Consider the following 13509-nt stretch of genomic DNA (forward strand, 5'->3'; position numbering starts at 1 on the left):
ACAAAAATAACAGGCGGAGAGGAGGAAGAGGAGGGACTCGGCCGTGTTGCCGCTGCTGCCTTCATTACTTTGACAGAAAAACTCCCCGGCCGGCAGTTGCCGCCGTCGCCGCTGAGGCAGCTTTCATAGTACGTGAAAGCGCCGAGGAGGGGGGGAAAGGCGCGCAGGTCGTGGCGCCTCCTCAGCGGCAAAGAGGGGGTCGTCGGCAGCCCCCCCCCGGCGTCTCCTCGCGCCCCCCAAACTTCCCTGGGCCTCCGTCCTTCCGCCCCCTCTCCTGTGCGGCGGTTTATCCCTCCGCCACAGTCACCCCGCCTTCCATTGCTGAGCTCGTCAAACTGCTGGAGTCCCCGGATGGAAAACTATAATGGCCGCCAATTGTGACTCGTCGGACTATGGAGACGGGCGAGGTAATCTAGGCGCCCGGCGCTCGTGCCCAGCGTAGGGGGGAAGGTCGCGGGGGAGTCGTTGGGCTCTGGGCGCCCAGCTAGGTAACGGGGAGGCGGGATCCCCCCACCCCATACGGGCGGCGGGAGGGGGCAGCTTCTTCAGCGGGACGGGCGAATCCCGGTAGTAGGGCAGGAACCCGCCCTCTTGTTGGGCCGAGGCATCAAATAGTCCCGCGGTCGGGACTTGGTTTTGGAGAGAGAGAAGTGCACCTCATTCACGGGGTGGGGTGGGGGGTGCGGGGGGACTATTGAGGGGCCATGCGCCGTTGGCCGCGCGGCCGCTCGCGCCCCTGTGGACGAAGGCTCAGCCAACACGGCGCGCGTGTATCCCTCCGCCTTGCCAGGATGAGAGTTGCTGTTCGGCAGCGCCCCGTCTCTTCGCGGCTTCAGCCAGGGACCCCCTTTCTAGGACGGGGCGCGAGCAACTTGACACCCCCCCATCCCCGGTCTCCCACAACACAGCTCCATGGGTACCAAAATAGCGGGGTTGGTGCCCCTGAGCGACACCTGAGGGGCCTGGCAGCGCTTCTCCCTATGACGCCCAAAAGTTCTAGAGGCGCCCAGGAAGCTCAACTCAACCCGAAAGGGCTTTTTTTTGTGTCCAGGCAGACGGATGAGTTGGGTGGTCTTTTGTTTTCTCTCCAGTTTTATGGACTCCTCCAGCACCTTAAAGGTCTTGAGACCTAAAAGACAGCAAGTTGGCAGGCCAGACTCCATGGTTTCAAAACTCAACAAAGGTTATCATGTGTTTGACTTGGGGCAAAGGCCCTTCAACCCTTTTCCAGTGCAGATGCTGAGCATTGCCGTTTCTGGATTGTGTTGAAATTATTAGCTTGGAAATGGCTAGGAAGCACTTCCTGCAGAGAGAGAGAGAGGTCATTTTGTTGTTGACTGCCATCTTGTTTTGCTTGGGTGCAGCCTTGCACCAAAAAAAGACTTGCTGTGATCATCCTTTCTGAGCTGGTTTTGGTTGCTGATATTTATGGTAGTTACCATAGGACTGAAGTTAAGTAGCATTTGTTGATGCAGCTTGAAAAAAAATTATTTGGAAAGGAAAACCAACAAAGCCAATTGTTCATGAAAATTCCTTAAGATAGTGCAAAGGTTCTTCTATAACCATGGAAATGTGCTAATAATTTTTGTTCTCACTGGCAGTCTTACTAAATTATAGTGAGTGATATATTGCTGTATAATAATATAGTGGGATGTACCTATGTGGATAATTTGTAAGATGGACCTGTATTACAACTTAAGTTGAGAAAATTCTAAATCTGCCAGTCCAGTCTTGCTCACATATACTTGAGACGTGAAAACACAAAGGCTTGGTTCTGAAATAAGAAAGATACTACCAGAAGTTGCAGTGTTACAAGTAGACACATTTTATACAAACTATATAGATAATTTGTCTTTGCTATTCCTTCAAGTCTTGCAAAATATGGGATGTTTTGTATAGGGAATTGATCAGTAGACTTGAAACATCTCTTTCTAAAAAGGTGACTGCATTGCATGTAGGTTACAATGTGGAACCAAGAAAGATAGTTTGTAAGATTGATGTATTGGGTTTGTTTTTTGCTATTAAAATAATGTATGTTTTGGTAACTAGATTCTAGGCTTCAGCCTGTATAAGGAGATACAAAAAATGTTCTAAATTGGGTTTGGTTTTTTTTTTAATACTTGGGCAGAGTGATTTAGCCTGTTAAGTTGCTTCTCTGGTCCCCATGGCACGTACCTCTGCACAGAACAGACCTCTTTCTCTGTGAAAGATTTCATGGTTCTGATTGTGTACTCTGGTTTTCAAGTCACTGCTGTCTAGAAAATCCTAAATTGTAAACAGTTTTTGTTTTTTTTACTTGTAAGTAATCTAATCTGGGGAAGCGGGAAGTGAGCAGAGCAATCCTACTGGGTGGGAAAGATCTGCAGCAGAGCAACTTCCATTTTCAAAGCCTTGCTGGCTTTGGCGGAAGGTGAGGAAGAGGTGACCATTTTTTCTGTTATGTTTGCTTTCCATTGCAGGGAATTAGGTATACAAGCTCTTAGGCTACTGTAGTTTCTGGAGTCATGGTGGGTGAATGAAGAAGTGTAGGATCCTGCAGATCTTTGGCTGCCCTCAATGTATACTAATATCCTTCTAGTTTTGGGCCACCACTGGTAGGGTAGCCATGGCAGCAGAAAGCACTGTTGCCATCCAGGGAACCACCTGACAGTGGTCCACATCTAGAGATACTTTATGGTGTCTTGGACTCCTTCCCGGCTACCACAGGATTGCACCCTTAGTAAATTAGTGGTGCTTGCACTATTTTAAAGCTTGCAAAATGAATAAGATGCATGTGTTTAGTGCAATCCCCTTTGTGTTTACTCAAAAGTAGGAGTGCAGCCTTTGTTTTATAACATGTGAACAAATTCATTCCTGACATCTTTTAACTATTTTTGGAATATTTTGGGAAATAGTTATATTTGCAGTTTCTGGAGATAAATATTTGCAGGTTAATTTACAAATAAGCAATGTAAATATTATGTATAAAGGAAGCTCGTTACATGTGCTTTAAAGTTAGCTAGCATAGCCAGGTTTCTATTCCAAAGTGTAGAAGACTTTGTACAGATGTGTAAGGTTGGTGAGATTTAGGAGCATAAATTAAACTTGGCATTTCCCTAGTTTTATTTGTTTAGAATTCCTGTCATAGTGGGCATTTATTTGATTTTGATTATCCTGCTAAAAGTCAGGAGTAAAAAAATGCTATAGATTCGTAGTCAACAGCATCATTTTTTTAAAGGGGGTATTAGTAAATACTTAGTGCCAGCTATGTGTAGAACTACAAAAACTTGCACAACTTCTAGATATTGAGTTACAATTTTCCCCTCTTCTGGCCATATTATGAATGACTACATTTAGAGTAAAATTACCTAAATTTTTGCTGTAGGTACATTAGGATCAGGCACAGTTAGATCTCAAGTGGTAGTGACTTCTAAGTTGTTCCTATGTTTGTGTTTTTAAAAGCATGTTCTTTATTTCAGGATTTTTTGTACATTGAATGCAGTGTCTTTTGACCCCCTGTTTTATGCCTTTCATCTCTTGGAAGAGAAAAGTATTGAACAGACTACTGAAGAATGGATTTTTAGTCTTTTTAAACAGTAAGTTTATTACTTATTTGAGGTTAAAGTTAAAATTCACTGTGGGAGAGTTTTGTTTAAAATATCCTGTATTCTCAAATGCTGTTGAGTGATATCTAATGTTAGTTATACTCGAATGTAGTACCAAAATCAACTTAAAAACCATTGATTGCAGTGAGTGTGCTCTTACTTATTTATTTTTATACTGCCCTATACCTGGAATTTATATACCACCCTATACCCAGAGGTCTCAGGGCAGTTCACAGAATAGTTGGATATCACCCGTTACGTTTATGTATGTGTTCAGACTTGTAAATCACAACATGCCTGGTTGCCTATGCTGGTTATTATTATTTATATAGCACCATCTGTGTACATGGCACTTTACAGGTTCTTACAATCTGAAACCTAACAAAGGAAAACAACAGTGGCAATGAAATCAGTGGAAAACAGGGGAATAAGATGCAATTAAGTTTCTTTGGCTTAGTTACTATAGGGTATTATCACTAGAGGATTGTTCCAAAGGTGAGTTTTTAGGAGAAATTTGAATGAGGTAAGGGAGGTGGTTGGACACATTCTGGGAGGTATTTGAAGCAGCAAGGGAGAAAGGGTGGAGAATGAGACTTTTAGAAAACAGAGGGTAATGGAGCTGAAGAAGTAAAAGCCAAAGGAAGATATGTGTTATGATATAAGAGCAGAGGGATAATGGGGAGGAAGGCCATGGAACTTGGAAGGATTTGAAGATGAGCACAAGAAATGTATTTATTTATTTGTAATATTTCTCACCCACCCTTCACCATAAGCTCCCAGGGTGAGTTACAACAGTATAATGTGCAATTATTTAAAAAGGTTAAACTGTTACAATTATAAAACAAGTAAAGGTAAATGGGACCCCTGACCAGTCACTGACGACTCTGGGGTTGTGGCGCTCATCTCGCTTTAATGGCCGAGGGAGCCGGCGTACAGCTTCCGGGTCACGTGGCCAGCATGACTAAGCCGCTTCTGGGGAACCAGAGCAGCGCATGGAAACGCCTTTTAAATTCCCGCCGGAGCGGTACCTATTTATCTACTTGCACTTTGACGTGCTTTCGAACTGCTAGGTTGGCAGGAGCAGGGACCGAGCAACAGGAGCTCACCCCGTCGTGGGGATTCGAACTACTGACCTTCTGATTGGCAAGCCCTAGGCTCTGTGGTTTAACCCACAGCACCACCCGTGTCCTATAAAACAAGTAAAACCATTCAAAATTGAGCAGAACAGTATAAATTCAGCAAAAGTGGTGGGTCCCATGAAACAGTCGAAGGCCAGGGTAAAAGGTTTGTCTATAGCATACAGCAAAAACTGTATAGTGAAGATGCTAAATGCAGCTTTGTAGGTAGTTCCATAGTTTAGAGGCTGTCACAGAGAAAGTCCTCTCTTGGGTTACTATTTCCTGCACTTCTGTGGTTGGTGGAATTACTAAGAGAGCCCCCTCTGTAGATTTAAAAGCCTGAGAAGGTCAGCATGGATGGATACAGTTTTTAAGATACTTGGGAGCTGAGTTGGGCAGGATCTGGAAGGGGGTAGGAAGCCACTATAGGGATTTAAGAAGGGGCATCACGTGGTCAATTTGCCAAGGGAGGTGACATTGTCAGCATAATGTTAGATGGAGATGAGTGGATGAAGATGGGACAGTGGAAGACCTGAGATGGCAGTAGCTAAAGAAAGAAATTACCAGGGCAGGGGTCAGAGTTTTGCTGAGGAAGCAGAGAAGAAGGGCTATATTTTGTGACATTGTAATAGATTACATGATCTGGTGATGGACTGGATATAGGGTATCCATTAGGAGTTGCACAATGGCAAGGACATGGCATTTGAACCAAGTACAAAATTACCTAATGCTGTTTCCATTTGAGAACTTCAAACATTGCTACTATGCTTTGAGCTAGAAAAGGAGAACATCAACCAGTGTTGGGCCCCTTGGACTTCATTGCTTTAATTCGGTGAACAACATTATAGATAACATAACGACATATAGGAAAACAAAGACCTCTCTAGCTCTGTTTAGGTGTTAGAATTTTCAAATCCTGGAAGGGGAATAGGACCACACACTGCTGTACCCCTAATGTCTCTGTATGTGCAGGATCTACCCTGACCTTCATGTGTTGAGTAGTAAGATTTAAAAGGGCTTTCTAAGTACCAAAGGTACCGGTACTTAGAAAACCGCCTCAGACCTTCTGGCTCAATGTGGTAAGAGGGCCGGTGCATGCAAGAATGTTACTAACAGGGTCGACTTGCATGGCCCTGTCTTTCCTACTTTCCCCCCAGTTCCTTGTTCGGGCATAATGCCTGCACAGCACTTCTGTTTAATGATTCTCTACCCCACCTCCCACCCCAACAAGAGGATTTTCCACAGTAAAACATCTACTTAGGGAAAAGACCTGTGTTAGAAATATTTAGGTCTGATACCAGTGAGGCACATATTTTCAAATTTCTGTCTTTTGTTCCTGATGTATACACATTATTCCTATGAGAGTTTATCTTTCAGAACACGTAGCAAGGGTTTTTTTGTTTGCTGTATTGCAGAGTGAAGCATCTTTTAAAATCTACTTAATTGAGATTTCTGGTAAGTTGCCTGCTTGAAGTCCTAGTTGACATTTAAGGTTATTTTCATTTCATGTTGTCATGGTACAGTCTGCACATGTTGGTAATTGAGTCTCCTGTTTGTGTATTTTGTTTTTTATAAAATGGTTGGCAGCCTCTGTGTTGAGCAGTCCATCATGTCCAAATGTGTAGAATATGGGGCGATCATAGGAAACTGGGTGAAGATTGACTTACTGATCATCTTGGAGGTGGAAGGCCAGGAACATAACTAGGTAGGGTTTGACTGTCTTCTACTGACTTGGGAGAAAAGCTGTGGCTGAAACAATGGCACATTGCTTCTAGCACTACATTGACTCATGTAGGAATTAACCAATGAGAATAACTCGTATGTGGGAGGAGCAAAGTAATCTGAGTATCTAAGAGGAGACCCCAGTAGCTGAAAGGTTTTAAGTGTCACTGTGAAGGTTTCAATTCTTAATCCACATCAAGGGGGTTATGGGTTTAATGGGGGGGGGGGGAATGTGACATGTCTGTGGTGACAAAAAACAACTTTGATCAAAAGCTTTATGCCTTTTTAGTTTTAATGGCTGTTAGCACACAGGCGTCAGTCAGTACAGTAGTACCTCGGGTTGTGGACACAATCTGTTCTGGGGTGCGATTGCACCCCGAAAATTCCGCAACCTGAGCGGCGATAATCGCGGAAGCGTGATATCATGCTTCTGCGTGTGTGGCGAATTCATAACCTGCGCCGTTCACAACCCACAGCGAACGCAACACGAGGTACGACTGTATGCTGCTTTTAGTATGTGAAACTCTATGGGTATCTTTTTCCATTTTAACCTTTAAAATTATCTTTGTACTTTTAATTTCAGATTTACTAAACTGAGGAAATCCTGGAACTCTGAGTACTTCTGCACAAGAGTCTCTTAAATAACGAAGAGTACAAAAATAGTAAATTACAGAGTACTTTAGGAAAAATGCCATCCGAACAAGAACCATCATTTTGCATCCAAAATGCAAGTTGGTTGCATAACAATGAGTTAGATAGAACAAGTGTTCCTACATTGGATACTTCTGTTAAGGGGTATATAACTCAACCTGCAATTTCAGATATTCTCACCTATGGACTGAAAAATGTGAAAATAGAGCTGCCTAGGGTAAATATCCCAAATGAAGTGCTATGTACACATGAAATTGACAGATACATGAAAGTATTTCAATGTAAAGAAAAGCCTGCAAGAGCCTTTTCCATGCACATGGATGTGAATGGAAGCAACTGTTCTGAGACTGATATTCCACATAGTAAACCAAGATTGAATTATGAGGAGGGATTGAAAACATCTGCAAAGATACTGAATTTTAGCTGTACCAAATGCAGAAACAATGTTAAGTACAGTCCAAATGATCTACAGAAGCATTTCCAGCTTTTACATCGTGGAGAGTTGCCATCTTACCCCTGTGAAATGTGTAATTTTTCAGCTAATGACTTCCAATCATTTAATCAACACCGTCGAACACATCGTAGCACTTTAGTAAAATGTGAAATCTGTAATGATGATAATAGATATACTTTGTTGGACCTAACAAAACATTTCACATCTAGGCACTGTGTAAATGGCCATTTTCAATGTGAAAGATGTAGATTTTCCACCCATGATGTTGGCACATTTGTTCAGCATATTCATCGGCACAATGAAATACAATATAAATGTGATAAATGTCACCATGCAAGTTTTTCGAAAGAAGAGTCTCAGAAACATGTTGCTTCACACAGTGGCACATTTCCCTTCAGTTGCCAATATTGTAACTACATGGCATCACGGAAAAACTATCTTTTAAAACATATTATTACATTACACAGAGACCACCTCTATGCAAAAGATAAAACAGATACAGATAACAACGAGAAGATGAAGAAAACTTCAACAGGACTAAAACTTATCTTGAAAAGGTACAAAACAGGTGCATCGAGGAAGGCCCTGTGGAGACGTAAAAGAATGACTACTGGCAGTTGTAGAACTGGAGAAGAGGACGGAGAAGTTCTCAAAAACATGAAGGAAATTCAGCCTAAATCTGAAGAGCTAGGCCAGCCTATAAAAGAATTACACCTCAATGAAGACAACAATCTTCTAAATGAAAGGCATATCTACAGTGGGGCAAAATCCTCTCCAGCAATACCATACAGTAGAGCAGAAGATGGCTTGGGTTCTGGCGTGCTGAAAAAAGCTGTTCAAGGTCCTACAGTTTTGATGGTTAAAAACAACAAAATATCTGTTCCTGCAAATTATAGTGCTAAATTTATGGGCTTCAAGGTGGTTGACGGAAAACAGCATATAGTAATAAAACTGCTACCTACAGATAAACAGAATTTGCCAACAGAAAATAAGGTTGATGGCATAAAAGATGGTTCAACTGAATGTCTGCAGCAGACAGCTGACAACTTCAATTTAACTTCCGCTGCTGGACCTCATGAAATTAATCAGCAAATGTCTAGAAATAATTCTGTCCACTCATTAGCATCATCTCCACTGTCGTTTTCTAATCAACATTCAGGAAAAATAAAGCAAGAAAGTCCAGATTATTTTAGTTTGAATACATCTCGAACAGTAGAACCTCATATTGTAATGGTAGGAAACTCTACAACTCGTCTGCCAGCAAAATCAGACTCTTCACTTCCTTGTGATTTTGTGGCCAAGGCTGGAAATCTAGATCCTTCATGGAGGAATTGTGTACCTCAGGACCATTCTCAGGTTTTATCCTCTGCTGGTGCACACATGCTTCATTATGACCCTATGAAAAAAACCTTTCCTACAGAATTAAAAGTACGGAATGGTGAAGTAAACAACAGTAAATACAGTAATATCTACTGCCCATCAACTGATTTTTCTAATCAAGTACCACTGCCTTTCCATAATTATTCCAAAATAGATACTTTGGATAGCTCCAAACACCATATGTCCAACAGCGCCTTTTCTCTCCAAAGTAGGTCTGTAAATGAAACCACTTATCTGCAACAACAAGCAACAGTGTTAAATCTAGAAAGAAGATCTTCATTGTTGTCTCTTCATGGCTTTGTAAATACAAACAATGTTCCACTATTTTCAGCTAACCAATCCAATTATGCTACTGACAGACAGCATCCTATAGAAAATCATCATGATGACCAGCAGCATTTGAATACAAAGGTAAATCAAGTGTTGGAACATGTAGCTGAAAAATCAAAACAAGAAAATGCCTCTGATTGTGTAAATACATCACTTATGCCTAAAATAACATCTGTTTTCTCACTCCAGAGTACTCAGGCATCCAGCTATTTGTCACCTGAAGTAAACCAGTCATTACAAGATGTTCTAAGAGGGCAACCTGCTACTCAGCCACTCAACTATATAAAAACTGGTTATGACAACTCATTTCCAAATAATAAAATGGATTGTAAAACATTTGCACACTTCAGAGATTCAACTGCTGCATGCAGTTTAACCAATTCTCATGTTAAATTCAAGAGAGAGCTGAATGTGAATGGCAGTGCAGCGAATGAAGGTGTGTATTTTAGGAATGAAGGACGACTCCCAGTGATGGCTCATAGAACAGAAGAAATGCATTCTACTTCAAGGACAACAGGCATTGGTGCATTGCTTAAAACTCAAACAGATTCAATTTTAGCACAGCAGTTGGAAAAACACAAGATGCACTACAGTTTGAATGTCCCTAATGCTGTCCGTCCAATGCTTCCAGAACAGAAGAAATCAGTGCTACTTCAGTCATCTCTCCCAAGGTTTTTTGTACCTTTGCGCCTTGCCCATCAACAAGGATTGCATGTTATTTCAGGGAAGCCTTCTCCAAAAAACAGTTCATCAGATGTTCAGGCAACAAGAGCTACACCTTTACTTTTAAACAAAGGACCTGGAATGATCTTGACTTTTGGTAGTGGCTCAATTGGAACAATTGCAAATGCCACTGAAAATAGTTCTCAGGTTTTAGAGAAAATTGCATCTAAAGAGTGTGGTAAAGCGGCAGTAGCTACATCAGGTATGAAATATAAAATTGACAGCTCTAGAATTGTAAGAAATTATTCTGGTGTTAGTGGAATAGCGGTTGCTTCATCCACTGGCATGTCATACAAGGAGCAACTTAACATGACAAATTCAGAGAGCAGAATTTCTTCCGTGAAAATACAGGCTGGACATCATGGCAGTAATGTTGCTACCTTGGAGTCAATAAAACAACCAGAGGTTGGACAAGAACAACCTGTTTATGCACTTTTGCCTGATGGTAGACAAGCAGTTTTTCTTAAATGTATGTCACCAAACAAGTCCCTAGTACAGAAGCATAATGTTCTTCAAGGTACTGCTAATAGTCAAAATTGTGAACCAAAGAAACCTGGAGCAATGCAACAAAAGCTTTTTTTGAAAATTAAGACCTTTCCTGCTGCTGACAATTGTCAGCCAAATAGCAACATTAAGTCATCTTTACAGTTCAATAATATGCATTCCCTTAATAGCCCTGCACTAGATCAGAAAAAGGCAGCTTTTTCTTCTAGCAATGCCTTACTGTTTCCAGTTACATTGATGCCAGCAAATGCCTGTTTGGCAAGTGATAAATCAAAGGATCCTATTACTTCTGTAGAATCTGTACATTCCCGTAGGAATTTAAAGACACGGTCACAAAAGATTCCATCTGATTCAGCACAAACAGTTAGTGCTAACAAAGGGAATACTTTTGGAGCCCAGGTGTCAACAGGGCCACTGACAAACAAATTTTCAAAAGCTAAACGTCATTCAAGGCAAACTGGTGCTAAAGTTTCTGATGCTACGGTTTCACAGAAGAACAGGAATTTGAAACGGAAAGTTAAAGATGACCTTCAAGAACCTCCTAGAAAGAAAATGTTGCATCGAAAATGTAAAGAGAAAAATCAGATGGATGTGAATGAATTTGAATCCTTAATTCGTGCCCCTTGTAGACCAAGATTGTCAAAAGACACTGTGAGGATTCTAAAGCTACTTCCATTTAATTCCAAACAATTAATCAAATGCCCCCGAAGAAATCAGCCAGTTGTAGTGCTAAACCATCCTGATGCAGATGTTCCAGAAGTTGTAAATGTTATGAAGACTATTGCTAAATTTAAAGGACATGTGCTAAAGGTCTCCTTGTCAAAGAGAACTATTGATGCTCTTTTGGAGCCAGCAGATTATAACAGTTTGTACATAATTACTAATGATCTCTCTCGAAGAAAACGCAAAATGCTCAAACCTGTAAGTCCTGTAAAAGAAAGGTTTGTTTTAAAATTAACACTGAAGAAGACGAGCAAAAACAATTATCAGATTGTGAAAACTACCTCTGATAATACGCTGAAAACTAAATTTAGGTGCTGGTTTTGTGGGAGGATATTTGACAATCAGGACAATTGGGTAGGACATGGACAGCGTCATCTAATGGAATCCACTCGAGACTGGAATTCATTAGGGTAATTTATTGTGATGACTGAAAAAGACAAAGGAGTTCATCTGCTTGCAGATTATTTTGGATGACAGCATCAAAACGATGTTTTTAAAAGAGAAACAAATGTGCTAACACCTAAAATTATCCTGTATGAATTTAATTTAAATAGCTTCAATTGCAGTTCAAATTGCATTTTGTTACTACTATCATGTGATATATTTAGAGAATGAATTTCAGGGCTTTTGTTATGTATATATTTAAAAATCAAAGTGTGTACATATTTTTATACTTCAGTTATTTGCTATAAAATCTTGCACAGGAATTGTATTTTTTTCAGCTCTGTGCATGCACTACTAAAAAAATGTTTTTCAGCTACACACAGCTATTGCCGTATTTTTCCTCGCTCTTTCAAGACAACCCCAACAACCCCCCTTTTCTTTTCCAGGGATGAACACTCTTGTTAGCAAGTGCCTAAAAGATGTGAAGCAGTTTAATTTGTGTCAACTGTATAACCACAGGCCCTCATAGGGCCAGGTTTTCTAACAGTTTCTTTTAAACAAAGCCATATGTGAATGCTTTAAGCTATATTGCTATGCACATGACACTTGTACTATTTCTGTGCAGTTTGTCTACTTTCTTAGTGAAGTATTTTTCATATAAATCAATAAACATGTTATTGTGTTTAAGCCTGATAATGAGATCAGTTGTAAATATAATGTATTCACAATTTGTACAGTACATTGAAGAACATTCCAAGTGGATGTTTGACATCCCTATTAAATCAGTATGATTTGTGTTATACTGAATAGTTTTGCCACCAGATGTATATAAAGGGCAGCCTGTGGCTGTGGTGGCTTTGGTTTTGCTAGAAATCAGATTATAGCTATTTTTCTGTAAGTCTTTTTGCTTTTTGTGTGGCTAGAGAGTATAACTTAGTTTTTAAAGAGTGCTCCAATCTAGATTTTCTTATGCCATACATTGATGCCTCATAAAATTCTGGAGTATTTGTCATTCCACAATAGGAAAGAAACCCCTCTTATATTTGGTTATCTTCTGATTTGGACAAAAAAACTCTGCCCATTTTGATTGTGGTCTCTTAATTGTTGAATAGATTTTGTCTTTTTGACAGTATAGCACTGGCTGCTATGTTCTAGAAATGGTATCAGGTTTTTACTCAAGATTCTCAGGCTTTTAGTTGTGTTGATTCACAATCCACTATACAAACTACTGTCCTCTCATAGCCTGCAGTCAGTCTGTATTTCTCCTTGTAGGCTAGAGATTACCGGTACATCTTTAAATTGTCTGGCCTGTTCAGATATTACTTACGGGACAGAAAGGAGAGAAATCTCAATTTGGCAAAAGTTATTGCTGATTGTGCCCTCCCCCTTTGTCATAAAATGGAAGTTGCAATAATCCATGTTGTAACACAGAACATTGCATCTTTGATTTTGGAAAAAAAAGTGTGTTGGGCATTTAAATAAGTATATGATAGCCTGGATCAAACAGTACTTTTCCTTCTATCCCCTGCCAAAGTGAAAGGGATAAAGAGAAATACATCTGTCCCAACACATACTAGGTTGAACTTTGTCCCTAGTAAGGCACGTCTGAACAGGCATTGTGTGAATAATCTGTATTGCTAGAAATAACAAATACTTATTTTTTGTGTTGTAAGGCCAGGGAGTAATTTGAGTATTGGCAGTGTTTCAGCACCTAAGTTATATATTGGTCCTCTGTAGACAATTTAGACATATCTGAAGGGAATTGCGCAGGGAGAAAAATCAAGTGTAACGAGCAGTAACAGGTTCACATTTGTATTTTTAACTTTTTCCAGTATTTAAACAGTTCCAACAAAGTAAAGTATCTCAGGAAAATGATGTGCTTTTAAACAAGAAATGCAACTCAGAATTACCTCTTAAAAATTTCCCTGCACATACT

At 40.5% G+C, this 13509-nt stretch overlaps 1 protein-coding gene across 2 annotated transcripts; it reads left to right on the forward strand.

The window, feature by feature from the left end:
• The first annotated feature begins 207 nt into the window (after positions 1–207).
• Positions 208–12266, forward strand: ZNF518A (zinc finger protein 518A). 2 transcript variants are annotated; one of them, XM_033149314.1, is made up of 5 exons: positions 208–407; positions 3459–3575; positions 6118–6157; positions 6290–6407; positions 7008–12266. In XM_033149314.1, exon 5 carries the CDS (start codon positions 7113–7115, stop codon positions 11601–11603), a length of 4491 nt encoding a protein of 1496 aa, XP_033005205.1. In that variant the 5' UTR covers positions 208–407; positions 3459–3575; positions 6118–6157; positions 6290–6407; positions 7008–7112; the 3' UTR covers positions 11604–12266. The 2 variants fall into 2 exon arrangements, with proteins under 2 accessions (XP_033005205.1, XP_033005206.1); XM_033149315.1 differs by lacking the exon at positions 6290–6407.
• Positions 12267–13509: the final 1243 nt, after the last annotated feature.

Source organism: Lacerta agilis, chromosome 5, assembly GCF_009819535.1.
Source record: "Lacerta agilis isolate rLacAgi1 chromosome 5, rLacAgi1.pri, whole genome shotgun sequence".
Classification (NCBI taxonomy): Eukaryota; Metazoa; Chordata; class Lepidosauria; order Squamata; family Lacertidae; genus Lacerta; species Lacerta agilis.